The sequence below is a fragment of the Pleuronectes platessa genome, chromosome 6, assembly GCF_947347685.1.
Source record: "Pleuronectes platessa chromosome 6, fPlePla1.1, whole genome shotgun sequence".
NCBI lineage: Eukaryota > Metazoa > Chordata > Actinopteri > Pleuronectiformes > Pleuronectidae > Pleuronectes > Pleuronectes platessa.
Genome location: NC_070631.1, coordinates 24,496,425 through 24,524,318, shown reverse-complemented (window position 1 = coordinate 24,524,318; position 27,894 = coordinate 24,496,425). Strand labels below are relative to the sequence as shown.

At 41.4% G+C, this 27,894-nt stretch overlaps 2 protein-coding genes across 4 annotated transcripts in view; both read right to left on the bottom strand.

Annotated features, from left to right (window-relative positions):
• Window positions 1-29: 29 nt before the first annotated feature.
• On the bottom strand, window positions 30-6,063 carry dpm1 (dolichyl-phosphate mannosyltransferase subunit 1, catalytic). Its single transcript, XM_053425494.1, has 9 exons — window positions 5,877-6,063; window positions 4,888-4,987; window positions 4,260-4,293; window positions 3,626-3,702; window positions 2,808-2,833; window positions 2,557-2,652; window positions 2,166-2,234; window positions 1,958-2,072; window positions 30-508 (listed from the first exon to the last, which is right to left on the bottom strand). The coding sequence occupies exons 1-9, from the start codon at window positions 6,005-6,007 to the stop codon at window positions 404-406; spliced, it is 753 nt and encodes a 250-aa protein (XP_053281469.1). The 5' UTR covers window positions 6,008-6,063; the 3' UTR covers window positions 30-403.
• A 5,528-nt stretch (window positions 6,064-11,591) lies between these two features.
• LOC128442074 (collagen alpha-1(XX) chain) overlaps window positions 11,592-27,894 on the bottom strand; it is a 34,549-nt gene continuing 18,246 nt past the window's right edge. Inside the window, exons 14-43 of one of the 3 annotated variants that reach the window (XM_053424266.1) lie at window positions 26,984-27,113; window positions 26,766-26,816; window positions 26,006-26,145; window positions 25,562-25,688; window positions 25,295-25,434; window positions 25,072-25,204; window positions 24,162-24,307; window positions 23,836-23,965; window positions 23,584-23,700; window positions 23,299-23,445; window positions 22,393-22,449; window positions 21,825-21,863; window positions 21,567-21,705; window positions 20,864-21,006; window positions 20,314-20,423; window positions 19,140-19,298; window positions 18,297-18,374; window positions 17,197-17,283; window positions 17,051-17,104; window positions 15,952-16,047; window positions 15,774-15,827; window positions 15,617-15,670; window positions 15,424-15,477; window positions 14,414-14,485; window positions 14,286-14,321; window positions 13,628-13,694; window positions 13,318-13,506; window positions 13,021-13,098; window positions 12,530-12,691; window positions 11,592-12,395 (exon numbers count right to left, since the gene is read on the bottom strand). In XM_053424266.1, the coding sequence (XP_053280241.1) occupies window positions 12,367-12,395; window positions 12,530-12,691; window positions 13,021-13,098; window positions 13,318-13,506; window positions 13,628-13,694; window positions 14,286-14,321; window positions 14,414-14,485; window positions 15,424-15,477; window positions 15,617-15,670; window positions 15,774-15,827; window positions 15,952-16,047; window positions 17,051-17,104; window positions 17,197-17,283; window positions 18,297-18,374; window positions 19,140-19,298; window positions 20,314-20,423; window positions 20,864-21,006; window positions 21,567-21,705; window positions 21,825-21,863; window positions 22,393-22,449; window positions 23,299-23,445; window positions 23,584-23,700; window positions 23,836-23,965; window positions 24,162-24,307; window positions 25,072-25,204; window positions 25,295-25,434; window positions 25,562-25,688; window positions 26,006-26,145; window positions 26,766-26,816; window positions 26,984-27,113 (3,018 nt within the window). In that variant the 3' untranslated portion in view covers window positions 11,592-12,366. The remainder of the gene's footprint in view (window positions 12,396-12,529; window positions 12,692-13,020; window positions 13,099-13,317; window positions 13,507-13,627; window positions 13,695-14,285; window positions 14,322-14,413; window positions 14,486-15,423; window positions 15,478-15,616; window positions 15,671-15,773; window positions 15,828-15,951; window positions 16,048-17,050; window positions 17,105-17,196; window positions 17,284-18,296; window positions 18,375-19,139; window positions 19,299-20,313; window positions 20,424-20,863; window positions 21,007-21,566; window positions 21,706-21,824; window positions 21,864-22,392; window positions 22,450-23,298; window positions 23,446-23,583; window positions 23,701-23,835; window positions 23,966-24,161; window positions 24,308-25,071; window positions 25,205-25,294; window positions 25,435-25,561; window positions 25,689-26,005; window positions 26,146-26,765; window positions 26,817-26,983; window positions 27,114-27,894) is intronic. The other 2 variants (XM_053424267.1, XM_053424268.1) reach the window with 2 other exon arrangements.

Below are 27,894 nucleotides of genomic sequence, written 5' to 3'. Positions count from 1 at the left end.
CAGAGGAAAGAAAGAAGAAGAAAAGAGACAACGATACAAACTGTTTATTGGATTGACACAATGACAGAAAGGAGCAGTTCACTGTAAATAGTGTGAAGTCCACTGTCTTGACTGGAAATGATGACAAACTGGGACTTTGTTCACCACTCATTAAAAAGGATGATGGGGATGTAAAGCACTATGTTCCTTCAGGCCTCTGGACAGCTACTGACAAGGAATTACTTTATATTTACAGCTAACAGGGGACAGAGATGTCTCCATGTCGTTTAACATCATGTCACTTCTGAACGTCAGGCTAGTGGAGCTTGTTTTTCTCCCCTCATTACAATTCTGACGTAACTACTGTGCACAGTATGTAAGACAACGTCATGGGATATCCACACTTCATCCACGTCACTGATCATCATGTTGTGGCAAAGAGTGTGAGCAGTCCTTTCGCAAACGACACTATCTCGTTCCCTCCCAGTTTGGACTCTCCATAAACTCGATCCACAAAGGAGATGGGCACCTGTTTGTTTCAATGCAGAAGAAGAAGATCATTGTTTTTCAGTTCACACCATAAAGCAGTGTCACAACACTGAAGTAAGCTCGGATTCGGAAGTTAAGGGACAAGTTAAGCTAAATTTAAACAGATTTTTTACAGATTCCCTACTTACGTAGTTGTGAAAAAGTATTAAAAATCATTTTCAACCAAATTGCAGTAGACGTACCTAAAAAAGGATGGTTTCACAGACATTTTTTTCTGCACTTGACGAAATTAGACCAAGACTTTCAATTTTTTTTCTTACTTTCCGATACTGAACTTGCAGATCCAGCCCAGGTTTGATAAATCTAACCAGATTGTCATAAACCTGCGTTTGAGCTTAGACCTGCTCTATTGTTGTGTTGAGGCAGAAAACATAGAGAAAAGACAATGTAAATCTGAACCTGGGCTTTAAAAAGTCTTTGGAAGCAACTCGTTCATCTAGCTCACATCTATCTATTTAATCTATATAATATCAATCTACCTCATAGTTGCAGGAATATCTGTCTCTATGTAGAACGCATAACTCAAGAACCTTTTGTCTTATGGGCTTCACACTTGATATGTTTATTGTTAAGGAAGATCAGCTTTGAATTTGGTCAACTTTAATTAAACAGGAGACCAATGCTGTCAGGTTGGAGATCATGACAACAGCGCATTCACAGCAACTGATTCTCCGGGTCAGGATTCGGCGTTCTGGGTCGAGCTTCATTGAACTTTGAATAAACAGGTCAACAGCTCTTTGTGCAGCAGCAATGACTTCATGGTTCTGTGGACTCAGTCCTGGAGCCAGTCTTTACTTTCTGCTCAATTACTGCAGGTCACTTTTACAGAAAGCAAACAGCCCGTTCCAAACAGGCTGGTTTAAAACTGCACAGCAATTGTTTGACAAATCTTAAGGATCCGTTTTTTGAGCTTAACCTTGTGGCCATGTGGTCTGGATGCAGATTGTTTTCACAAATACAACACAGGTTTCACTAATCTGAATATGGGTTTTAAACATCCTCTCTAATCTACTTGTTAATCTAGTCCTGGCTAATAAATCGAAGTACAATAGACCAAGTTTGTAGACTACACCTAGTCTGACGTGGGCTTCAACTCCCACCTCGGTTTTTACAAACAATATATGTTTTTCAACAGTGAGTCATTTCACTCAATTAGGAAGCTTTCTTAAGCAAATTGGACTATTCAAACACTCCTTACCTCTAGCATTTTTCATGTTTCACTATTGTTTGTTTAAATGGTGTTAAGTACTTTACTATGATTTCTAATGCTTTCAAGTCTATAAATTATGTAAAATTATAATCTAGTGAAATAAATCAAATGTGGGTTTTCTTCAGTTGTCACTTCTAGGTCCCCATTTATGGGTGCAGACTTAATGTGAAAAGCTTAAATACAGAAAGTAGTGAGAGAATGAGAAAATTTGGGCCTCACCTCTCCGATTGTGTAGTGGAGCTGTCTGGCGCGGACGATCATCTCCATCTGAAAGACGTAACCTTTGGACACGCATCGCTCAACCAGGTTCTCCAGCACGTTCTTCTTGTACAGCCTGACGGGAATGAGAATAAACACACAGCAGAGGTGTGAAACAACTCACGTTCATTCAGTTCAACAGGCAGCAGCGTTTCACAGCAGCACATACCTGAAGCTGCCTGTGAGGTCTGAAGCATCGGGTCTCAGCAACACTTGCGTCAAAAAGTTGGCTCCTCGACTGTGAAAGAGATGGAGACGGAAAGAAAATGAAACCTCAGGACTTGTCCACGCGTACACAAGGAGTTTTTAAAGATACATGTTTTTCTTTCACCTTTTTGGCTTTTGTCTCGATGTAAACAGAGCTTTAGTTCACTGACAAAGGAGCTTTCATAAAATCCATCCGGAGTGAAGATTTTTGACTGGTAAACATATTGTTGTCTGTCTACAAGAACCAGTTTTTTCTTTCAGACTCCTGATTGGCCATAGAGGCATTACATATAGTCATATTGCTTCAGTGGAAGACATATAACAGGAAATTAAGGACAGTGTAGCGTCGTTACCTGATTAGTTTCCTGCGCAAGTCCCAGCCGTATACGCCACCATTGCCTCGGTACCGAGTACCAGAAACCAGGTCATAATTACCCTCCTTCTGCTTTCTGGCAAACAAGGAAAAAAACAATCTTTAACAAAAAGATATATCCACCATTTCCCTTATATCATTTGTGTTACACTGAGCTAATACTATAGTTTACAAATGGAGATTTTTCACTGAGGATATCAATTACAAAATCAGGAAAAAAATAACACTTACTCAATAAATTCTGGAATAAATTTTGGCTGAAAGAAAAAAAAAGAACAATAAAATCTCAGTCACTGACAAAATACAAGACACGTACTACTTCTAATACAATTCAGAAATCTGTAAATCCCCTTTTCAACTGGTATAAAACCAACTAACACCAACTAATATTTGGCTTTATATGGACTCTGGCCCAGATCAGTAGTGAGAGAAACGAGAAATGCGGGTGAAGGTGCTAATTTTGGCAGACAGTGAGGTGAGAGGGCGCCTCAGTTGCCAGTGTTCATGATGTCAGACATGATGTGCCGGGGTAAAAAAACAGAAAGGCAAGCTCCTCTACTGGCAATCAGTAAGGAGTACCCTATTAAAATAAAATGATATACCCACTTATTGTTGTGTAAAAGAGGGATAATAGAATCAGTTAGAGCTCAAATATGTATTATCTAGTACTAATAGTTAACATTATATGTTAATAAAAGAACAACAGTTATAATCAATAGTTTTAAATTAAGTGGTTTCAGCTACTTGAATTGGGCTTTAGAGTAATGTTCAGACAAACAGCAGTTTTAAGATGTCATGTTGGGCTTTAGGAAATACTGACAGTGACACATTGTGGATCTATCCCAACTTTCTGACATTTTATAAACAAAATAATAAATCAATCTATCAGAAAAGCTATTTAGTCATGGTCAGTTAACTGCACAGGCTTCAGCTTCAAGTGTTGTGCAGCCATGGACTGTAATCATGCACAGGAGAAGACACACACACCCACAGCTTGTGAGGGAACTATGAACATACTGTGTGCACACAATGAAGCAGGCTCCACTCACATGATGGGAGAGATCTGCATCCATTATAAAGATGAAGTTCCCAGATGCGTGCTTCATGCCGTGGATGTAGGCAGTGCCTTGGAAAAGAAACAGGACTTTATCAGAATTTGAAAATGGTGACTAAAGCCATTTTAATGCACAATGTGGTCTGTACTTTCTCCGGAGTTCTGCCTTTTATGTATGAAGAATGCAACGGGAGATTCTGCAGTGAGACGCATACAAATCAACATGGAGCAGGGCATAGGGCGTAGCCACACATCAACACCAGCGTCACTGCTTGAATCTCTTTGTCTTTCCAAGGTCTCATTTTTGTCTGGGTCTTGTTCGTGTATAGCACCTCTCTTTAATCCGGAGATATTTGTATTCTTTTGTTTTTTTCAGTTTAGCATCTGTTGCTTCTAGAAACATCATCAATGTGAATCCTCCAGAGAATCTCTTTCTGTTTTCTCAGATGGGCTCACTCAGACATTATCCAGAGTTTATACTAGGGAGCTGGGAGGAGACACTCCAGAGAAAGTACGCAGCAAATAACTTGGACATTTGCGTTCCCACATAAAACCAGTCTGGATAATTTAAGGAGATTATCCGGACTTCAGTGCATGTCTGAAAGCATTTTTGACAGTCTCAAACTTACCGAGGCCTAATTTCTTTGCTCTAGGTCGTAGAAGCTGAAACAGAGAACAGAAAGAGTAAGACTGTGCATGTACACAGACATCAGGGGAGGTGCAACAGGGTAGTAAAGCAGGAAGTAGCCTGGGGCTCCATGCTACGAATGGCTGATTACTTCTGTCCACAATTTTGTGAGATGCCCCTTCGATTTTATGATCAGCTTTGTACAGGAGACTGCAACAACATGATGAGAAAACCCCCAACAAGTTCCCAAGCCACTAGTATTTTCCCAGAAGTTTTAATTGTAGAGGTTGGTGGAAGACTAGAACATCTAAATGTGTGTGCATTATGTGTCTGGGATGATGGTGGGGTTTGCACTTGAACACTATTATTTTACTATTATTCATGTCTAAGCACTGAATGCACTTTGTTCATAATATTAATAATAAAAAGACAGTTTGAAGTAGGAAATGATGTGGTTTGGCATCATGTTTTTCTCGGGGGGCTCAGTGTCAGATTGCAATTCAACATCTGACCCAGACAATCAGTTCTAGTCTCTGCAGCATTTGAAAGAATTCTAATACATTCTTCACACAATTGTATTGTTTGATATGACTCTTCTCAAAGCAAGACAGCAGTGATTCTTCACTTACTATCCTGTCCTCTCCATATATCTTCTGCAGCTGCTCTGCCACCTCCAGTGTCCCATCTGGGCTTCCGTCATCAATCACTATGATCTCATAGTCATATCCACTGTAAACACCACAAATTAAAAGTGCACTTCAGGTTGTAATCTGGTTAGAACACACACACACTTGCTTAGGGTCAAGGATAACTGTATTTATTGTCCTCAATAACACCCAAAAAGTTTGAAATATCCCTTCAGTTCTCAGATCTTTACACTTACATCCTGTCTGTCATGGAATTGACTTCAAAAATCTACTGTTGGTTTATAAAGCGCTGATTGGTTCACGGCCAAAATCCTTCCTGATCTACCGCTACGTCATAAAGCACCCAGACCCAACCATCAGGTCATCTGGGACCAGTCTACTTTCCGTCCCCAGAGTCAAATCTAAACACGGAGGAGCAGCGTGGTGTTTAATGCTCCACATATGAGATCTGCTGCAAATCTTAAGTCTTTTTAATCAATGCTGAAGACTTTCCTGTTTGCCACAGCCTACTCTCAGATCAATCAATCACTCAGTTCTTACACTGCACTGTTACTCTTATATTCTTATTTATTGAAAATTTTCTTCTCAATGCAACTCTCTTAACACTCCTCAGTGTTATAAGGCTCAGTTTATTTATACAGCAGAGCTGAAATAGTGACATTAACCACAACAAAATAATAAAACATACCATTTTGACATAGTCAGCCATGTTTTTTGTTTACGTTTGACGTCAACTTGAGAAATCGTGTTTAGATGAATTTAAAGAATGAATCAAGACTCTACAGCTTATAGACACATATACCTAAACCTGACCTGAAGCTTAAAGCCAGGTCTCCACCCTCAAACAGCCTTCGGAGGTTAGAACGAGTAGCTTCTCTCAGGTGTAGTGACAGCTCATCCCTGCTTTAGCACTGATGCTAGCTGACGTTAGCAGCAGCCTAGCAGCTCCGCTGGTTGAAAGCAGGACTCACCTCTCAGTGAAACACTTCACCAGCAGCCACACGATCAGAGGAAGGTTCTCCCGCTCGTTGTACGTCGGTAATAACACCGAGTATCTGTCTTTTATGTCCCTGCTCGGCTCTGAGGTCTTCCTGTTAGCCATTGTGACGTGGTCCACTTCCTGTGTAAAGTCACCCACTCAACTTACTGTTTGTCCTTTTCAAAACAAGTGGGGGATTGACGTGATAGTATGGGAAACTGATAATGTGTGCAGCGACATTTATACAGTGAAAGTACTTAGATGTTTTACTTAATCAGTGTTGGGAGTAACTGTAATTCCACTACTTTTAGCGGTAACGAGCATGTAACGAATTATTTTTTAAATCAAGTAACGCAGTTACAATTACAGACATTTAAATGAGTTCGTTACTCAAGTTACTCTCTTTTGCAGGGGTGCCCAATACGTCGATCGCGATCTACCGGTTGATCGCGATCTATCGGTCGTTCGCGAAGGTAGTGTGGGTCACACTAGTCACGACTGGACAAGAGACAGTCACAAGGACGCTCCAGTGTTGCCAACTCCTCACTAAGGAAAGTAGCTATTGGCTGTCCTAAAAGTCGCTAAATGACGTCATCGCCTAATTTGCATAATGTAATGGTCTGTATAGGACGTACAGAAAGTGAGAAAAAAATACCCTAAATATGTTAAGAACTTAAATTAAGCTTTCTTCTACAGAAGCGTGTTACATTCAAAATTATTCTGTTTTTCTGGGATAATTATCTCGGAAATTCTCGAGACAAATGCCCCAAAAAATACAAAATAAAAGTGAATGCAATACGCTTCCGTATTCTTCTGTTGATTCTTTTTTTTTTTTTTATCTTGCCATTGAAATAGGCCATCACTTCTCAAAATAACTTCATGATTTTAATGCTGTATCTAGACCCACATACATAAATCGATTTTGTCCTGTATTGTTAAATGTTAGAATATCAAATTTAATCAAAAGGCTGTTATGTGGGGTGGAACTTCTAGCTCTAGTTCCAACCCTCCTCCTTTGATGTGCGTGGCAGGATGATGTGCGCTGCAGGATGATGTGCGCTGCAGGACGATGTGCACCGCAGGATGATGTGTGCCGATGTGCACCGCAGGATGATGTGCTCCCAGGATGATGTGCGCTGCAGGATGATGTGCGGTGATGATGTGAGCAGCAGGATGATGTGCGATGATGTGCGCTAGGATGATGTGCACTGCAGAATGATGTGTGCTGCACGATGATGTCAGCAGCAGGACGATGTGCACAGCAGGACGATGTGTGGTGATGATGTGCACCGCAGGATGATGTGATCCGCAGGATGAAGTGCTCACGATGATGTGCAAAGCAGGATGATGTGCGGTGATGATGTGCGCCGCAGGATGATGTCTGCTGCAGGATTAAGTGAGCCACAGGATGATGTGCGCCGCAGGACGATGTGCGCCGCAGGATGAAGTGCGCTGCAGGATAACGTGCGCCACAGGATGAAGTGCCTCGCAAGATGATGTGCGCTGCAGGACGATGTGCGCTGCAGGACGATGTGCTGTGATGATGTGCGCAGCAGGATGATGTGCACGGCACGATGATGTGCACGGCACAATGAAGTGCGCCACAAGACGATGTGCGCAGCAAGACGATGTGAGCCGCAGGACTATGGGCGGTGATGATGTGCGCAGCACTGTTAAGTGGGGCGGCATTGCTAGCAAGTTGCAAGTCCAACCCTTCTCCTTTATCTGGGCTTGGGACCAGCAAAATGAGCCAAAAGAGACACTCTGGCAGAGCAAGTTTTGTTTTTCATAAGTTTTTTTTTCTTTTTTTTTTCTGGGTCCTGAAAGGGTTCAGTTTCACCACGTTCCACACTAGAGGTCTGGAAATGTTTCGATTCTTAAGGCCAATGTATGCTTCTGCGTTTTGACGGACACGGACAGATAGGACCGCCCTCTCCAACGTGGAACGCCCTCTCCGTGCCTCTCCGAGGCTCCTCGGAGAGCTTTTCGTGCCGCGCTCATTTTTCTAAAGGCCTCAGTATGCTTCTCCGAGTCCGTTTCGGAATGACGGACGGACGGATCGGACGGACCCTTTTTGATTTATAGTTCTACGAGCCTTTTTGTTGTGAAAACAATTCACCGCCAGATCAGTAGATGGCGCCACTGAATTCGAGCATAGAGAAGCCTACCTCATGAGGTATATAGAAGAAGTCCACGCTGGTTTATTTACGTCCTCCCGGCTCCTCACACACAGGGAACGATGGTAACAGAAACAGGATGTTGATGACGCGACAGTTTTTGCTGAATAAAGTGACACCCAGCGGGTCAAAATGCTTTTGTTATCGTGTCTTAGCGCAGCGGTTCCCCGGTCTTGTTTCCAAACGCGTTGCTAATTCAACAGCTGCAACAGCTTGAAGCTACACGGAGGCAGCTAGCTCCCCCCAGCTTCCACACACAGTCAGCACGGACAGCCGATACTAACTACTACCAAGTGTTTGCTTCTAACCTGACGGTGTTTGAGAAACAGTGTCATGAGAGCCGCGGGATTAAAGTCAGCGGGTTTTTGCGCTGTTCCCACCGCAGTTAGCATGGTGGCTAGCCCGCTACCCCCGTTATCAAAGTTCGTTATAACCGTATGTGACCGTACACACATGCTGTAAGTGCTCTAACCAGCCACCGTCAGTCGGACACTCTTGTCACATTAATCATAGAGTCGTAGTTGTGATTTAGGTTTATTGTGATGTAGGGAATGGAACAGGAAGTTTCCATTCCGAAATGCTGGCGTTAGCGGACCAATCACAGCCAAGTGCTATCCGTGGGCTGTCCGTCATTTCGACGTATAGTTAGAAAAATGAGAGCTGCACGAAAAGCTCTCCGAGGAGCCTCGGAGAGGCACGGAGAGGGCGTTCCACGTTGGAGAGGGCGGTCCTATCTGTCCGTGTCCGTCAAAACGCAGAAGCATACATTGGCCTCTGACTACACGTCGAAATGACGGACAGCCCACGGATAGCACTTGGCTGTGATTGGTCCGCTAACGCCAGCATTTCGGAATGGAAACTTCCTGTTCCATTCCCTACATCACAATAAACCAAAATCACAACTACGACTCTATGATTAATGTGACAAGTGTGTTAAGCCAGCGGCGTTGTCCGGCTGACGGTGGCTGGTTAGAGCACTTACAGCATGTGTGTACTGTATACACACGGTTATAACGAACTTTGATAACGGGGGTAGCGGGCTAGCCACCATGCTAACTGCGGTGGGAACAGCGCAAAAACCCGCTGACTTTAATCCCACGGTTCTCATGACACTGTTTCTCAAACACCGTCAGGTTAGAAGCAAACACTTGGTAGTAGTTAGTATCGGGTGTCCCTGCTGACTGTGTGTGGAAGTTGGGGGGAGCTAGCTGCCTCCGTGTAGCTTCAAGCCGTTGCAGCTGTTGAATTAGCAACGCAGTTTGGAAACAAGACCGGGGAACCGCTGCGCTAAGACACGATAACAAAAGCATTTTGACCCGCTGGGTGTCACTTTATTTCAGCAAAAACTGTCGCGTCGTCAACATCCTTTTTCTGTTAGTTGCCATCGTTCACTGTGTGTGAGGAGCCGGGAGGACGTAAATAAACCAGCGTGGACTTCTTCTATATACCTCATGAGGTAGGCTTGTCTAAGCTCGACTTCCGTTTCGCCATCTACCGTTCTGGCGGTGAATTGTTTTCACAAGAAAAAGGCTCGTAGAACTATAAATCAAAAAGGGTCCGTCCGATCCGTCCGTCCGTCATTCCGAAACGGACTCGGAGAAGCATACTGAGGCCTTTAGATGCATCACGATTTGGACTCTGCATCAATGAAGAGACTGAACTCAATGACTCATGAGGTGCTGTCATTTGCCAGCACCTCGGTACACAAAACACACTGAGGACGTTGATCAGTCGTGCCAGTGACGGTGAAACCAAACTGCAAAAAGCTTTGGCTTCTTCGCAACTGGCGCATCGGTTGCCTGACTTTTACGAATCAGAAACTTGTCCATAGTTGTGTTTGTTTCCTGATACAGTGTTTGTGATGTTAATAAAATGGTTATTGCAACGTCGTGGTCTTGTGAGTGTGTTTGTATGTGTGGCTGGGAGCGACTTGCACACGAATAATGAATAACGCTCCGGCGCAAGTACGTCCTGTTTTTTTGCCGCCGCCGCCACGCCCCCCCCCCCCCCCCCCCCTTCCCCACGCCACATGGTCGTGCGTTTAGATTTCTCCTCTGCTCTCTGTATCGCGCACGGCGGAGTTCCATCCCGATGCGCACACACACAGGCATTTACGCAAGGCGAGTCGCTAAATATAATGCAGCCACTCCATCCAGTGCCCCGGTGGAAAGACTCTTTAGCCTTGGGAACCTCAGATCATAAGTTTGAGAAGCTTCTCCTCTTGAGGTACAATAACTGGTTTGAGAGCTAGCAATGTTGTGGCTACTGGTCAGAGGTGAGAGATGAGAGTTGTTAGCCCATTTTAACGTTTGTTGAGAATCTCATCTCTTATCTCTATTTAGCTTTGCCTTATGATGCATGTTTGTTAAACCATTTTGTTAACCTTTTGTTAAATCACATATTCAATTATATGCAGCACCTCAAGGCACCTTTGTTTTCTCTTTTAATTAGTGTCAATACTGTAGGCCAATCACTTTTATTTCATTGGGCCTAATGTGGTAAAAAAAATTTTTTATTTTGTATTAAGTTAAGTATTAAAAGGGACCTTTGTACTACTGCTTGATTTGAAGGCCTGTTGCCCTGTTGATTACAATAAATATGTCAAAAAAAATGTTTATTGTGTTAGACTGTTCAGTACTATTCATATTCATTACATTTAAAAAGCAGACATAAAAGTAACTTAAACGTTACTTTCCCTAGTAACTAATAACTTTTGATATACAGTAACTGGTGGAGTAATTAAATTACCTTTAAAAGAAGTAACTAGTAACTGTAACTAATTACAAATTTTCAGTAACTTGCCCAACACTGTACTTAATACAAGCAATACCTCTGTGATCTACCACAAAACTCAAATACTCAAAAAAGCTTACATAGGTTTTTTACCATCAACATTGTTGCAGCACCAAAAATGATAGATATTCAGATATCATTATTATTGTTGAAATTGTCATTATTGTTAATAATACCTATTCCTTTATTCAAGTCTTTTTTAAGATTCTGAATCTGCAAAGTAACTAGTAACTGAATCTGGAAAATAAATATAGTAGTTAAAAGTACAAAGTAGAGAGTACCTTGAATAAGTTGAGTATGTCAACTTTGTAATATTCAACAGCCATATTAAGTAATTTTTACATCAGCTACACTGATAAATCAGATAAAAATCACAGCCCCATTTTCTTGTCTTCTATTAATATATTAAGTGAAAATGTAATGTGTATTAGCATAATCATTCATTATACATTAACAAAGTGTTTTCCATGTTGCCTACTGTGTTCCTCTATTTTTCTTATTTTTTTTTTCAGATTGGCAACAGCCGTTGTCCTACTTTATTTAAAAAACAACAACAACAACATTTTAAACTAACTTAGAAAAATTATCCCATCACTGAAACTAACCTGACAAGTCGGAACTTCTGCGCTACTCTTAAAATAAACCCCACTCTCTCTCCAACATGGATATGACTGTGACTTTGTTATCATAAGAACACAGGATAAAGTTATTTTGGATAAAAAAAATACTACACGAGACACATTTCCATTGAATTTTATTAACAAATTAATAAAAAATATACATAGGAAAAATTCAAACAGACACGCACACACATACACAAACACACGCACGCACACACACACACACACAAAATGTAATGCTTATTAACCAACCCCCAGGAAATCATTAAATGTAAACATTAATTTTCAATATGAATAGATACAGTATAAAATATTATAACATGAATAACTGTATACAGTAAATATAATAAACACAAAATATACAAATTATTATACACATGGCAACAAACATTCTCACAGTATAATTTCTACCATGGGACAAAGAGGAGCTTTAACACCATGGGTGTTTTTGTTATCCTTGAGGCAGTAAGGGTTAGAATAGCCGATAGAACAGGTAGAAATGGAACACTAAACTTAACTACGTGGCATCAATACAGTGCATGAGTACATTTACATGGTGTGGATAAGATGACACTTTACTGGTCCCAGTGGGGAAATATTTTCCTTAATTGACGCTATTTGTCCATCAAAACACTGATCTATATGAGGAAGCTCACCACTTGCTCTATTTTTATCAAATAACACATCAACAGTCGGACAGAGATCTCCTTCCTGTGTTATTTCCTTTTCTCACATATGATGAAGAGTCTGCATCAGTCAGTGGCAAGTTCAACACGCCGAACCTCGTCAGTGGTGCTTTTCTTAAAGCGCCATACCCGGTCTGTCATTCAGCTCCAAAGGCAGCTCGGCCATTTCAGTCAGACACCATGCAACCGCCACCTGCTTCTTCATATCAGGGCTGGTAGCCATAATAAGGGTCTTCTGGGTGAAGAGAGCAAACAGGAAATAAAGTCAAGTGGAGGCTAAAACAGAGCTAAGAGTGTTTCTCTGTGTGTGGTGGGCACAAAGTCTAATACTGTATCTTAATATTTCCAGGAGCTGTCCTTGCTGCTTACCTGTTTGCTGGGGAACTCTTTGGCAGCCTCCACTACTGTCGCACATGCCCGGTGGTCCAACTTCGCCTGGCTGCCCAGGATGACCAGGGATCCCATCTGGTCCTGGTTTACCATCATCTCCTTTGGAACCAAGGACTCCCAGCTTGGACTCACCTAGAGGCCCTGTAAAACACGCAATACACAACACATATGTATCAAAACCAGTTGTCAGTACAATAGAGTTGTTAACTGATCGTTTATCAGACCGTTTTTGTTCCCTATTAGTTCAGACATAATTTCTTGCAACTGATGAAATTTGGTGCAGTGTCTGTTCTAAACCTGCCTGTTCCCTTATCCTGTGTTAAACCTCTCGAGCTACTTGAGAATTATTCGTCATCGTGAGTGAGTCCTCCTCAAACAGATCTACAATAAGCTATCACTTTACACATGTGCAGAGTGAAGTTAGAAAACTTTGTCTGTGGTTACGAAAAAAAAGACCCATGAAGAGATACCTGCAAATCCTTTGAGCCCTATGGGCCCCTGGACATTGGTCCCTGCATCACCTTTCCCTCCAGGTATACCTCTCTGGCCTGCAGAAAAAGAAGATGCAGATCAAATCAAATCAAATCACATCAAAGTTTATTGTAACATGCACCAATGACAGAGTCATCGGAGCAGTGAAATTCTTGTGACATGGCAGGCAACATCTAGAAAAAGAAGATGCAGATCAGCTTGTAATATTATCATAAAATGAAAAAGAAGGTGACATCATAAAAATTATAAATGTCAAGCATCAGAAGGAGTCTTACCCTGTTCTCCTGGATATCCAGACCTTCCAGGTCTCCCCCTCTGACCAATGTTACCCTGGTTACCCCTGGCACCTGGTGGCCCCTTCGGCCCTGGGATACCTGGTTCTCCTGGGGGCCCCACTGGCTCCTCAATAGGAGCTGGCTTACGACTTATCTCGTTCATGAACATGTCAAGCTTCAGCACCTCCTCTGAAAAAGTAAGAGTGTGGATTCATCTGGAGTTTATTCTCAGTTACAGCTGCATAGATACACACACAGTACCATCACTGTAGAAGATTCCTGTTTTACCTGTGTGCTACAGAAAACTTACTGTGCACTAGATGTTCACAGGCCTGTGTGACCAGTTGGAAGATCATGGCCATTGACTGAGGTTCCCCCTGTAAAACAAAAGCAAACTCAACAACTGTGGCTCCAACAAAAAACAGTGTTTCACTTTGAAAAACCTTTAATTCACTCGTGCAGCATTCTAAACCTGCCTGGCTGGAATGGGCTGTTTTTCTAGGACCTTTCTTTCTGAAAGTGACCTGCAGCGATTGAGCTGCGACAAGTGAAGACCGAATGCAGAACCCTGAAGCTGCGCCACCGCAAAGAGCTGTTCACCTTTTTATTTAAAGTTTGCCATGAATGCACTGTTGTCGTTGTCTGCTTAAGAAGATAAGCCCCAGCTGCCACTGCTACAGAGCGGTGGTAGCATGTTGATTCAAAGTTAATAAATCTTGAACATAGCGCATGTCCTAATCGCACTAAAGTCGACCCTGAATTTCCTTTGGTCCTTAACAATACACATGCTAAGTGTGAAGCTGATGAACTGTTGTTGAGGGATGCTAACCACATTTAGACAGAGATTTTTTCGGATTTATTAGACAGATAAAAAGTTAACATTTTACTGACTGTGCTGATAAGTCATTTTAAAACAATCACTGTGCTGCAAGAAAAAATATATAAGAAAAAGAGAAATTATCACCCACCTTCTCTCCTCGTTCCCCTTTATTACCTGACAGACCCTGTAAAATGAAAGACACATGTGTATAGACTATATTAAGCAAATGTGAAGACAGATAATGGCTGATGCTGGCATTTGTCCCTCTGGACTTACCGAAGGTCCCACAGGTCCCAAGGGGCCCCTATCCCCTATAGGGCCTGGGTATCCTGGCATTCCCTGGAAACCCTGCACAACACACACAGATGGATGAGTGGAATGCAGAAAAATGACAAAGCAGGCAGATAGACTTAAACTCTGAGATACCAAATCACCCGGCAACAAGGAGAACTGGGTATGATGCGGAATATGCACAGGGCACAAAACCTGGGTCTTTGTCCATATTTAACTCTCAGCTTCTTGTATCACATCCCAAATCATTTGAAACACAATTGTTTGTCACCGATGAAGGAAACTCACTGCAGCAAAATAGGGAGATTCCATTCTTCATTCTGACAAATTTGATCCTGCTGAGTGTGGACGATACCCCAAACACTAACTATTTCAGTTTAAGGACATAATCTTAATGTTTCCTAATACATTTGGAAGCAGTGCACGTCAGAGAGGGGGAATCTGTGGCATAATCTTATACAATGATCAATACAGACATTATAAAAAAGGCCAGATGTTTAATCGTTTATCATTATTAGTATTATCATTAGTAGGTTGCTATAGTAAAATAGTGCTCATCAATAACAAAAAGCATTAAAAAGACTAAATAAAAAAACAGCAAACTGTTAAATGGCTGGGCTACATGCAAAGTTAATTTCATGGCAAACTGTGAAAAAAGTTAAAAACATTTGTGGCCTGAAGGTGGTGCCAGAGGAACGCTCATAACATCCAAAATGGAAAGGCTTCATTCTCAGGACATCAGTACATGAGTATCATTCTGTTCACTTTAAATAGTTGGGGTTGTTAAGTGTAGATTGGGCCCTTATGGTGGCTTGAGACAGATATAATATTATGAATTAGGACGACAGATATTCACAACAGATTTCATACAATGTTTTAATATTCTGTGTTGTGGAACAAACCGTGAGCAAAGGGGAACATTTCGACCCAATGCTGGCCCCAAAGTGGAAAAATCTAACATTTGACCAATGGATATGAATAAAACGTAGTCTTACCCTGGGTCCAGTGAGACCGGGTGAGCCGATGTTACCTTCGATCCCCCTGATGCCCTGTGACACATGTTGCAGAGAGGAGAGCAGACACAGAGGTAGAGAGGGTCACTGCATCAGCTCAGCCAGGTGAAGAACTGCTAACATTTACTGTTCTGTAAAACCTCAGCATAAATCTAGCTGGGCTCAAACAGCTCACCTGGGGGCCTGGGATCCCCTCTTCCCCTTTCGGTCCTGGAGGTCCTGGTAAACCCTTCAGGAAAAGACAACAATAAGAGTCACATTAGTATTTATCCAACATTAGAACATTCTGTGTTTTCTTTGTGTTTTAGTGATTCTCTTCCGTTTAACCTCACCTGGACTCCTGGGCGGCCAGGATCCCCCTTTTCCCCACTTGTACCCGGAGGGCCCTGACAAGAAAAACATGAAAACAGGAAGCACGTAAAATTTTCACACAAATAATAGATTCATAAGTAACGAGTACAGCGTCTAATGTATCATTGTAATGTAGTGAAGCATAAGACATATCCCCACCGCTTTTCCGTGGACAGTCATGCCACGGGGTCCTGTGCCGCCAACAAGTCCAAGGCCTCCCTCAAATCCAGGTTTTCCTGAAGGACCCACCTCCCCCTGAAACACAGAGAAAGTCATATAAAGATATCCATTTGGGAATCCAAATAAACCTCAGAATACAACACAACTAATGTGTATCTAAAAGCTGAACTGATGTGACATGTTCAAAAAGCTCATGTGATATTTAAAGATTGTTCTGAAGCAGTAGACTAAACCTTGATGAAACTTCTGCAAGCTCATACGCAGACATCAGAGAAACAGCTGCCTTTTCTTATGTATAAATATTGTCACACCTTACATTAAAAACTGTTTCTTTTAATCAATGTTGTTAATATTGTAATTTTGTTGATTTGTCAGCTACATGTGGCTTCTATGCTGTCCATCCTGGGAGAGGGATCCCTCACATGTGGCTCTCTCTGCGGTTTCAACGTTTTTCCCCGTTAATAGTTTTTCCTTATTCCATTTGAGGGATTGAGGAAAGAGGATGTTGCCTCTTGTTTCTTGTGTTATTTGTGAATATGGGCTATACACATAAAATCTGATTGATTGATCGACTGCTGATAGGTGAATGCAGAGGAAACATTGGACATTTCATCATTTAGCAGGACTACGATTCTATACATACGTCTGGAGCAACCAAAGAGCTTTTCAGGTTGAGGAGGTGGAACATCTTCAACTGCTTGAGTAAGTCACTGATATCAGTCTAATTGAGCTGCAATCCAGTGAAGCTCTGGGATAGAATCACCAGGGGAGACAGTGTCAGCTGGTGCCCGGGTGTCCAAGACCTCACACAGGCACTGATTTCAAAGGATTTTCCACAAATGATGATATAGTTTGAATACATGTTTTTGTTTAAACTAGTTGGACTTTTGCTTTTTGGACACTCTGCATGAAAGTGTTTGTATCTCCCCCAGTTTTCTCTGCGCAGATGTTAACCTCAAATTATACTTCAGTTTAGTATCCATTATTTCAGCACATAAATGTTTGCAGAGCTATCCTTGTTAGGGCTTTGCATTGCCTTCCATTCATTGTGGAGAGCCTAACCGAAACCACCTATCACCTTTTGGCCATGCTCTCCCTTCTCGCCTTTTTCTCCCCGAGAACCTGGTTTTCCCTGTAAAAAAAACAACAACAAACAACCAAAATGAATGTCACCAAGTTATTAAACAAAAAATGATTCAAACAAATACTTGAATGGTGACGTACAGTCGGTCCGGGGGAACCGGAAGCTCCAGGGACGTCAGAGGAACAGGAGCAGGTGTAGGCGGGGGCAGGACAGCTCTCCTCATCTCTCTGATGCACCGAACAGACACACAGCAGACAACAAAGCCATCAAGTATGACCTGGTACAATGTATTAACTGTGCTCTACTATCCCTCACTGTTGCTTTGAAAACAAAAACAAAAATGAGAGCAACATGATTGTGTGGGAGGGAAGAAGTGTGCAGGCTAATATTCTCCAGCTTATGATCAATGGCAGAGTTTCTTTTTGTTCCACAGAGAGTTTTAAAGAGGGAAACAATGGAAACCTTCACAGTAAGCACTTAGCTCATTTTAGGTCATACCGTATATTGGTTCAAACCGTATAGACTGTATATCATAATGGACTTTAAGTCTCAATTTCCTCTCACAATCTAAAAAATAAGCCAAATTATCCCGGATACGACGTCAATTGGAGCCAGAGTCTGCGCACTAGCAATTGGGAGATGGAGCCGTGTATTGAGGTACATGCTCGACCAATCATGAGTGAGTTGCTGTCAATCGAGTAGTTTCACCATGTTTTTATTTCATCAAATAATTCAAACTAAACTGAACGAAAAAAATAGCATTTGAACATAAAGCAGTGTGATAAGAACTAGCTAAAACAGTGTTTCCCCAAGGATAGCTAAGTTTGTGTTTTTTTTTTTAATTGCTCCAGAGTTTATGAGACTGTATAAACAATATGAAAAATTTGTCGTCAACATTTTCTGCCCAGTACAACACCAGACGTGACGCAGGACTCAGGGTTAATGTGACCGGAGCGACACACATACATGAAACGACACCATCTATTAATAACTAAATACATGATAGTGAGTTTGTCATCTAAATCACAACCATACCAATAATAAATTGAACAAATGAATGTGAACTAGTTAATTTCTTAACTAGTTCTGAACTGAACTTTGAACTGGTGATTTTTTATGTGAAAAGGCACAACACTGCCCACCTTTAAAGTCTATGTATTTAATATTGTATTCACTCACAATGAGCTTGTAACAAGTGAGAATGGCAGGAGAAGGTAAATGTAGATAATAACAGACTGACCACTCCAGGCAGGTCACAGCAGGTGTCCTCTGATGCCCACGTTGTGTTACAGACAATCTCAAAAGATTGCAGCTGGAACTGGATTCAGAGAAGAACACAAGATGGAAGTTTAGAACAGGGCAGAGGAAGAGACCATCAGATGTTTTTAGGCTACAACCACGCTAATACAAATTCTCTTCGAAAAAGCCTCAACTCTGCTACAGAACCGCCTGGCTTCCACGCTACACTGGAGTTTTAGAGCTGCTAAAACAGAGAAGTTTGGAAACGCTGCCGTCCCAGTTTTAGTTTGAAAACTCCAGGGCAGAAACTTAGATGTTTGCCAGCTATGGTGTAGACACTTGCATCCGCTTGCTGATTGGGTCTTTCCGTTAACGACATAGCCTTCGCTGATTTGCCAGGTTCCTATCATATGATCCCTTCCCGAGAAAATGGCTGGCTTTAGCCTCGGGTACCAGTGTAGAATGCAACTTGGATAATCAATTCCACTCGTTGCTGACTATGTTGTCTCTGCTCAGAGCTGTTGTGCAGTTAAATTCAGGGTTTTACAATGTTTCATCCTTTTACATGTGACGAGCAATCTGTGACAATTTAGCAAGTAACAACCAAAGGCTTCCAACAGTGTATGTGAGTGGTCACATGATGTGCGTTTTGAGGTGTGTTTGAATGGATGAGGAACAAAACTGATACAGAGCCAAAATACTCTGGTGGACAAAGATCTTTTTAGTTTGAAAAATGCCAATTTCAAAGGAAAACATTGCAGTATGGATGTAGACTCAGAAACGTTCAATGTGTACAACATTACTGACAGACTGAAATAATGAGTACTGAATAGAGAGAAAGTACCGGGGCGGATCCACTGTTGGGTCCTCTGGTCTTCACCAGTTTTCCCAGCATTTCAAAACCGTCAGTGGGCAAGGTGCCTAGAGGGCGGGCAGGTCTCTCCCCCACACGCTGGCAGTCCACAGACAGGGAGACACTCACCTGGCTGACAGACAAGTGAACCTGCCGAGTGGAAGAGATAGGACTGATTCAAATGAACGACAAAATGATGTATAATCCCAGACTGTGTTCTCATATTAGACCGGAGTTTCAGATTTAATAGACCAACCCTCAGAGGAAAATGCTCCCACCAACACATTATAAATCTATTGTTACTGTTATGACATTTTTTCTTTCTTCATGCTGTGGAATAATTTTCTAAGAGGATAACACGATCAAGGTTAAACTAATCCAGGAGCTATGTATATCTTTTTCGTATGATTTTTAAGAAGCACGTTCATTCCCACTGGATGTGTGCGTTAGTGTAAATCACACTTAATCTAAAAATGTGTGCATCCTGTTGTGTTTATATTTGACCGAGCAAATCGGGGCGACAGGGTGCCAAAGGTGGTAAGCAAATAAGTAAAAGGAAAGTAGGTGAAAGAAAGTAAATTGGCTCCATGAGCTCTCAAAGTCACTGCTGCAGCTCCAACTGCTGATCATGAACAAATAAGCCAAACTACAATAACTGTTCCCTGAAGTCCCTCTCTCTGCGCCTCCTCCCCCGTGACCACTTGTGATCAGATCTCACATCCCCGCTCTATATGCAAAGAGTCACATCTGTCATTTGGGTTTGTATTGATGAAATTATGTGGGTTTTTACCCAGAAACTTTCAGCATATTTTGTTCTTAAGTTTGTGAGTAGGAGTAAAAGTGAATAATATGATGTTGTTATTAATTAAATCATTAAGGTTTTAAATTATTTCATAGTGTCATCCGCAACATAATGTATAAAATAATTTATTATTAAGTATTGCAGTATTTAACAAACTTAACTGTTGGTTGTAATATCTTCATCTTATTCTGACAGCTGATACTGTGCTGACAGTGGAGTCCTTTTATTTCCTGTTATTGCATGTCTTGACATTTCTGTCTTATAACAGTAGGGTAGTGAGTCATGCAGGAGATAAAAATAACGTCAGATTTAAATTTCCTGCAAAATGACAGTAGGGTCAGTTCTGTGTCTGTTGTCTCTCACCTTGTGAAAGCTGCCGTAGAAGAGTCTGTAGACCTGCGGCTGGTCGAAGGTCAGTTCCTGCACCTCTCCCCTGTAATCCAGACTGAAGTACACCAGGTGCTTTGTAGTAGCTGTGGATAAAAGTCACTCATTTATTATGTTATTTCTTACATTAAATCTAAAGACGGGAATGTCAGTTATAGTTTGGTTTGATTTTGCTGGATGCTGGAAAAACTAGCTTCAAAACAAAGCTGTTTCTCAGTGAATTGCTTTGTCTGCAGAATGTTAGAAAATAATGAAAAGTACACCTTCAAACTTCCTAATGCCCAAAGACACATATTCATTTGTCTTGTTTTGTCTGGCCAACAGCTTCAAACCCACAGACACTCAATTCGTTATCACACAAGACAAAGAAAACCAGAAAATCCTCCAATTCATTTTATAACTTCCAGGTTCTTGGCCTCTTCGCTCATCTTCACTCTTCCAACAATACAACCCTACGACAGAAGCTGCGACTAGAGGGATGAGAAGAGAAAGATAAGAAAGAGTCCGATGCATAAATGTCACTCACGGTCTAGCACCACTCCCATCTTGGGCTGGAAGTCATTGTCAGTGAGCTGCCACAGAGCGAAGGGTTCCCTGGGTGTATCCTGCAGCATGCGGAAGGCGATGCTGATGGTGTGTTCTGGAGAGAAACCTGCAGGGTGGATGAACCTGGAGTGATAGAGGGAAAGATTGATTAATTCATTCCAAAGGTTTTCTCTTCGGAAGAAACCATTAGATGTGTGTGGAATCTGAATGATAAAATAATCATAAATACCCTTCAGTCAGACAATTCACATTTAAATGTTTATTGCAACAGTAGAACGGGTTAGTGTTTGGCGCCTAGGGTTTGACTTAATCACTCCCCCAGATATGATTGCATAGATATGATGGGAATGATAAGCAATTCTTTTTAACCCCCTGTCGGAGCCTACAGGTGGATGCTGAGGGGGTCGAGGGGCTGAAGCAACTGGCAGCAACACTGACGCAGCAGTGGGGGCAAGCAAAGGGAGTGATGGGAAACTTTCTCTGCTTAAATAAACTGTCTGTGTTCAAATCCTCTCTCAAAACTCACTTTTCCAAACGGCTTTTATAAATAGTTTTATGTGCTATATCCATTGTTATATTTGATTTTAAATGATATTGTTTTCTTTTGTTTGCTGTCTTAGATTCATGTTTTCTTGATTTTGATTTGTCCCTCAACAGTAGAGGGTGAATGAAATTGGTCTCACTTGGTGCTCTGTGTCAGTTGGACGTCTCTGAACACGGTGTAGGCGGGGACCGTGTTGAAGACAAAAGGCTCGGCTGCCACGCCTTCCACGGACGAGTGAGCTCTCTGTGTGAGACCAAATGCTTCCATCATGTCGAACCCTGACACAACACACACACCACGGAAATAAAATGAGAATCATCATGTAGACAGTTTAAATCAGATTTTTCAATCACTTGTGAGACAGTTTGTTGTTCAGAGGGAGGACAGCTGCTCTCACCTTTAACAATGCTGTTTCTGATGGTGACTTCAGGGCACACTGACGAGAACACAAGAGGGCAGTGTTGAGCTTTCAAAATAAAGGCTGACAAACCATCAGTTGAAGAAATGTTTTTTTCAGCATTTTCACATCAGACAAAAAACACTCAATCTCACAATGCACTCCAGGTACATTAAGATAAAATTGCTCTTGGTTATTAAATATAATTACTTAGAAACTGTACCATTTTCTCTAGAAAAGCTTATTTGAATTTACGTTTGAGTGGCCTAAAATCATCTAACAAGCTAATTTAATTGAACTATTAAATAAAGCATGTATCATAACGACAGTACTCGTGATTTCAACCACTTCGCCAAATCCAATTGTTACACATTTTGTCATAGCATTAAGCTTTAAAAAAAGACAAAACTGATGTATTCCTTCTTTTGCAGTTGACCTGCTGTGGTCATCTTACGACCCCCTGTCAATGTCTGGACTCTTAACATGTCCATTCGATTTTTGGACTGAAATGACACAAATATACTTATTGTTCTAATCATGACATAAAGACAATGAGCTGTTGAGTGACCTTCGTTGTGGATTGGATACATCCGGGGATGGATGGGAATTCTGGCTGGAGCTGTGGCTGTAAAAGGAACACAATTATTGATATTGGAAATTATATAGAGGAAAGCAGCCAAGAAATTATCTAGTTTCTCACCTTTGTGTGTAAATCATTTATTTATTAAGAAATTCATGAAAACGCAAATGCCAACCCTCCTGGTTGATATGAAGCTGCTTTCAGACATGCACTGAACTCTGGACAATCTCAGCACCTTTCTATGTAGAGGCTCTTTTAATTATTTTAAATATATAATTCTGTCAAATTGTATTGATTGGGGACATCGCAGCTGTCTCTGAATTTGACAATTGTGCAGTTTTGGATGAATAAAATACCAACAGTCCATACATCAAGTTCATATTGACAGTGTGAAGCGCTAATTTGTTTGCCTCCACCTCTGAATTAGATTCTTCTTTTTATTTCAGGTTTCGTTCTTTCTATCCTCTTCCCTCTAACTCACTATCCGCAGCAGCAGCAGTGTTTCAGTGATTTTTCTTTATGAACGACATCCAACCAAACACATAACAATCTGTCTTTCTTGTTGCTCCTTCTTCTCATCGCTTGTTTGAATGTGTGCGTGTAGAGGACCCACTTTGAGGCAGATCCACGTACGAACGTTTCCAGGTAGACTGTAAAACTTTCTTTTGAGGGTGAGTACACTTTTAGTATGAATCCTACACACTGTTATATAAATAAAGCCGTTGAACACTCTGGAGATTCCTGTGTTGTTGTGAACGCACCTAACCGGAGAATCTCCTACTGCGTAGTTCATGTGTAAAAGGCAAACTCCTGGGACATCCTGAGGAGTTCATGTCTGAAAATGGCTGAACTAACTTCAAAATATAACCTATGAGGATGCTAGTGAGATCAAACCTGTTGGATGGAGAATGGAGACAGCAGCCCCCTCCGCTGAGCCGAGCAGTGAGTGCACACTGATGCGATACAGACTCTCTGGTTCCAGATCAGTGAAACAGTGACTGCTGCTCGACTCATCGACACTTTCTTCCTTTGTTTTTTTGTCTACACACACACACACACACACACAGAGACATAACACACATACGTTCACACCGATGGGTAAATTAAAAGTGGTTACATCAGCTTTACGTGCACAGAGCTGCCAGTTAACAAACTGTAACTGATTTAACTCAAGATTACCTTTGACAGAATGGATGACAATACGATACCCATCGACAGCAGACACAGGTCTCCAAGACACACAAATGCTGGAGTGGTCTGACCTGACCACGCTCACACTGCTCACCCGCAGACTGGCTGGAGAGAGAGAATGTGAGAGAGAGAGAGAGAGAGAGAGAGAGAGAGACAGCTAAAACTATCTTTCAACATAAGTTTTCCAGCAGGTGATGATTTCAAAAAGTCCTGTTTATCCCTTCAGAGTGTTTGACTCACTGGTTTTGCCCTGAGCTGAACTGCTGCCCCCCTCTCTGTTGCGGTACTCGGCGGTGACCAGGAGGCTGTAACGTGTATCTGGTTGTAATGACTCGAGCACCACTCGCTTGTCACCACCTGGGACCAATACCTGAGGACAACAAACATACTTTTTACAGCTAAGCTTTAAAATAAAAAACACATCACATCTTTCAATACAATCACAGTGATTTTTTACACTGAGCTCGGAGCAGCAGAATGATTCAAATGATAAGGGATGAAGGACAAAGCAGAGGAGGAGAGGGAGGAGGAGGAGGAGGAGGAGGGGACGATGACAGTCCACTTACAGTGCTGTCCTGCGTTTCAGCTCCAGTGAGTGCAGTGTAAGACACACGATACTGGAGGACGTGAGCATTGGGAGGTACCCAGTTAACCACCAAGCTGACCGCAGTCTCCTCAGAGACCGTTACGCTGGACGGGCCTCCACCTGACACTGCAGTGAAGAAACTTATTATTATATTATTACAAGATTAAATCAGTTCAACATATATTATATATAGTATTCATATTTAATCTCTATTATCCCACAAGAAGAAATGATGATATACTTTTTGGCAACAATTTGGCAAAATAAAAAATCTGCATAGCTGCCCTTCCCTGAAGGTTTTTCACCCTGAACCCCAACGCTTGGGTGGATTTTCACCAAACTTGGTGGGAAAAGTACAAAAAAGTACAAAATCTACAAAATTATTATATGAAAAAGACATTTTCCATTTCTCTGCAAATAGTAGAGACAATCTAAAGCTTAACTAGTTTAGAAATGGTTCGCCACATGATAATATCACATTATAAGCAATGTCAGAATGAAAATAACGTCAACATTTACACAACCCAAAGCTTCAAACATAATATATGATGATATGTTAGAAATGACATCATTTTGACCTCACAATGAAGTCAGCTAAATTATTTCATATAGCGTAGTAATTCAATTTAACTATAACAAGTAAGACCAGAAACACATTCTACAACTTATTACTTCCCTCAAAGTGGGAGAAGCAACACAACTTAGTGGAAGGATGAAGTATAGGTCAAGAAGAACCAATCAATCTTAGTGAGGTCTCTTCTTTTCACTTTCTTTAACATATGAGTTTTTCAATATAAAAAAAAAAATCTGGCATGTTTATGACACTTATATGTATGAGTTTGGGCACTTTGGTGCAGATCCAAATACGCACTAAATAAATAGATACTCACAGGTGCTGTAGCGAATGGCCACAGCTTCACTCTGAGCTCCATCTCCATAAAGTGCAGACAGAGAGATCTGGTATTCCTTATCGTCCTCCACTCCCTCCAGGATCGCTACTTCACTCTCGCCACTAACCCTCAACTGAAACACACAGCAGGGACACAACAGCAATTTTAATATCGACCATTATAACATATAATGTGCCGCAAGCATCCATTTGTTCATGCTTACCTGTCTCAGGTCTCCTCCACTGAGGGAGATCCACTTGATGAGGTAGGACACTACATCACCGGCTGCAGCCTCCCAGCGGACAGTGATATCACTGCCTGAGAAGTTAGTCACCCTGAGGTCTGAGGGCGAAGGCACTCTCACTAGGAGAGAAGGAAAATGTGGGAGCTTTAAAAAAAAGGACTCTTTGGCCTGCTCTGAGTTTTTACATGCAGAATTAGACAATGATTATAATTCTGATTACATTACATACAATTATGCTTGTCTTACGTGTGGTGACGTTACTGGTGAGTGCTGTAGAAAGGCCTTGTGGGTAGTGAGACTGCACTGAAACCAGGTATCTGGACAACGACGACAGATTCTGCACCAGCACTGAGTTCAGTCCTGCTACCTCCACCTGGAAAGATATATTTTCAATGAATGACTGAAACAGACCGTGCTATAGTTAAAATACATTTTGGTTATTTTAGAGGTATGTAAGAAAGTAAGGATATAAAAAGAAGACATTTAAAATTGTATATGTGTCTGTGTAATAATTTAATTTAATTTAAACAAAAATGCATTTTATTCACTTCTGGATATGTGTTAACTTTACATTTCTTTTCTTGTTTTTTGATTTGTTAATGTTTCTCTTTGAAAATAAAGACACGTTCTCAGCTCTGAGGATGGTTCTGGAGACAGAAGGTTTAATATTAGTGTATATTGATAAAGGACCTGCTTGACGTCACTCCCGTGGTTGGTGCTGTAGGTGATTCTGTGGCCGGGGACGTCCACAGCTCCAGGCGCCCAGCTCACCCTCAGCATACTATGGGTAACCATAGGAAACTGAACAGTCACAGGTGACGGCAGAGGGACTGAAGGGAGGCAAAAAGTGAGGCAATATAAAAAAGAAAGACAAATAACATTACATTATTACATTTCATTTAGCTGACGCTTTTATCCAAAGCGGCACAAAATAAGTGCATCAACCATGCGGGTACAAACACAGAACAAATGAGTAGTGAGTGCAGTGAGGCAATTATTTTATCTGTGTCATTATTAAGTTTATATTGTATGTTGATAATACAAATGGAAGCGAGAATAGTAGGGAAGGTCAGTAAGAAAAGAATAGAGAGAAATGGCTGGACAGGGAGAAGAGAGAGGCCCAGTTCAGAACTGGTTATTAACATCCGCCCTGAGAGACCTGATCACAAGTGGAAAATGTTTGTGTGTTAATACCCAGTATTAAAATGTGTCCTGAATGTCTCCTGTTACCTCTTGTGATCGGATCTCATTTCCCTGCTCTGTGTGCAAATTTCACATACGTCATTTGTGTTTGTGAAGTCCAAATTATAGTGTATTTCACCAGTCTGGGTTTACAAGTTTGTTCAAGTGAGAGACAGATATAGAGAGAAAGAGAAAGAGAGCAAGGCCAGCAGTTGCGTCAGGAGGGACTGGATGAATGAATGAATGAATGAATGAATGAAATTTGTACTTGGCGCTGCATTTGTGATCTGATCTCTCACGACTGATGTAAATTCCACGTCTGAATGGGATCAAAGAAAAAGGGCAAATGATGAAATGACAGCAGACTGATTTATAATGACAGAAGTAAAGGACAAAAATGAGAAGGAGAAATAAAAAATGTCAGATAGAAATTACAAAAGCAAAGAAACAAGGGATGGGGATATTTTGGCATTGTGGGGGTCTTACGTGTGGTGGCTACAGCAGTGACAGGGTCGCTGGGATCCTCATCATAGAGAGCATACAGGGTGACTGAGTAGTCTGTTTCTGGCAGTAGCCCGGACAGCTCCACCACTGTCTGGTCTGCAGCAAATTTCTCCTGCAATGATGCACAGTTCACATGTGGAGTTAGAGGATTATTCACATTAGTGCAGACTGGAACAGAAATCATGTGGTAATAAACCTGCAACAAGTTCTCAAGGTAAAACGAGTGAAAAGGAAATGACTGATTACTAACAAGTACATGTTAATCTCTGTTAACCAGCTATTTAATGTGGTTTCTAGCAGTGAATACTCTACTGAGATACAATTTCAAGACAATGTTGACTCTTTTGTTGCATCCCATGTGTGAGGACTAAAGAAAGGAGGCAGAGAGGAAGTGATTTGAGGATGAAGGGAATGACAAGAAATATATTTCTACTGACACACACATCACTCCTCCATCTGATGGGTCAGATTTTTCCCACATTAAATAAAAGCAGCAGTGAGAAGGTTATTTAGTGTAACTTGTCTACACATAGAGATGAACATCCAGCCATCCATGCTTCTAACAGAGCAAACAGTTATAACTTTCAGTGACTTACAGGCGCTATCTTTCTTCTGCTGGTTCCTAGAGGCTGATTGGTGAATTAAATCCATCTCTTTGTGAATTTCTAGTTCATTTGATTACAATTGTTTGTTGTCTAATAGCTCTACACCAGAGGTAATATACAACAATTTGCAGGTGTAATAAATTCAGGATCTGCCCCAATAATGGGGCAGATCCTGAATTTCTCCCAAGAAATAATTCATACATCTTGACTTAAAAAAATAGGGCAGATTTAGGGGAGTTATTTCTAGAAGCGTGAGCAGTTGGGCTTGATAGAATTTGAAACAGACTG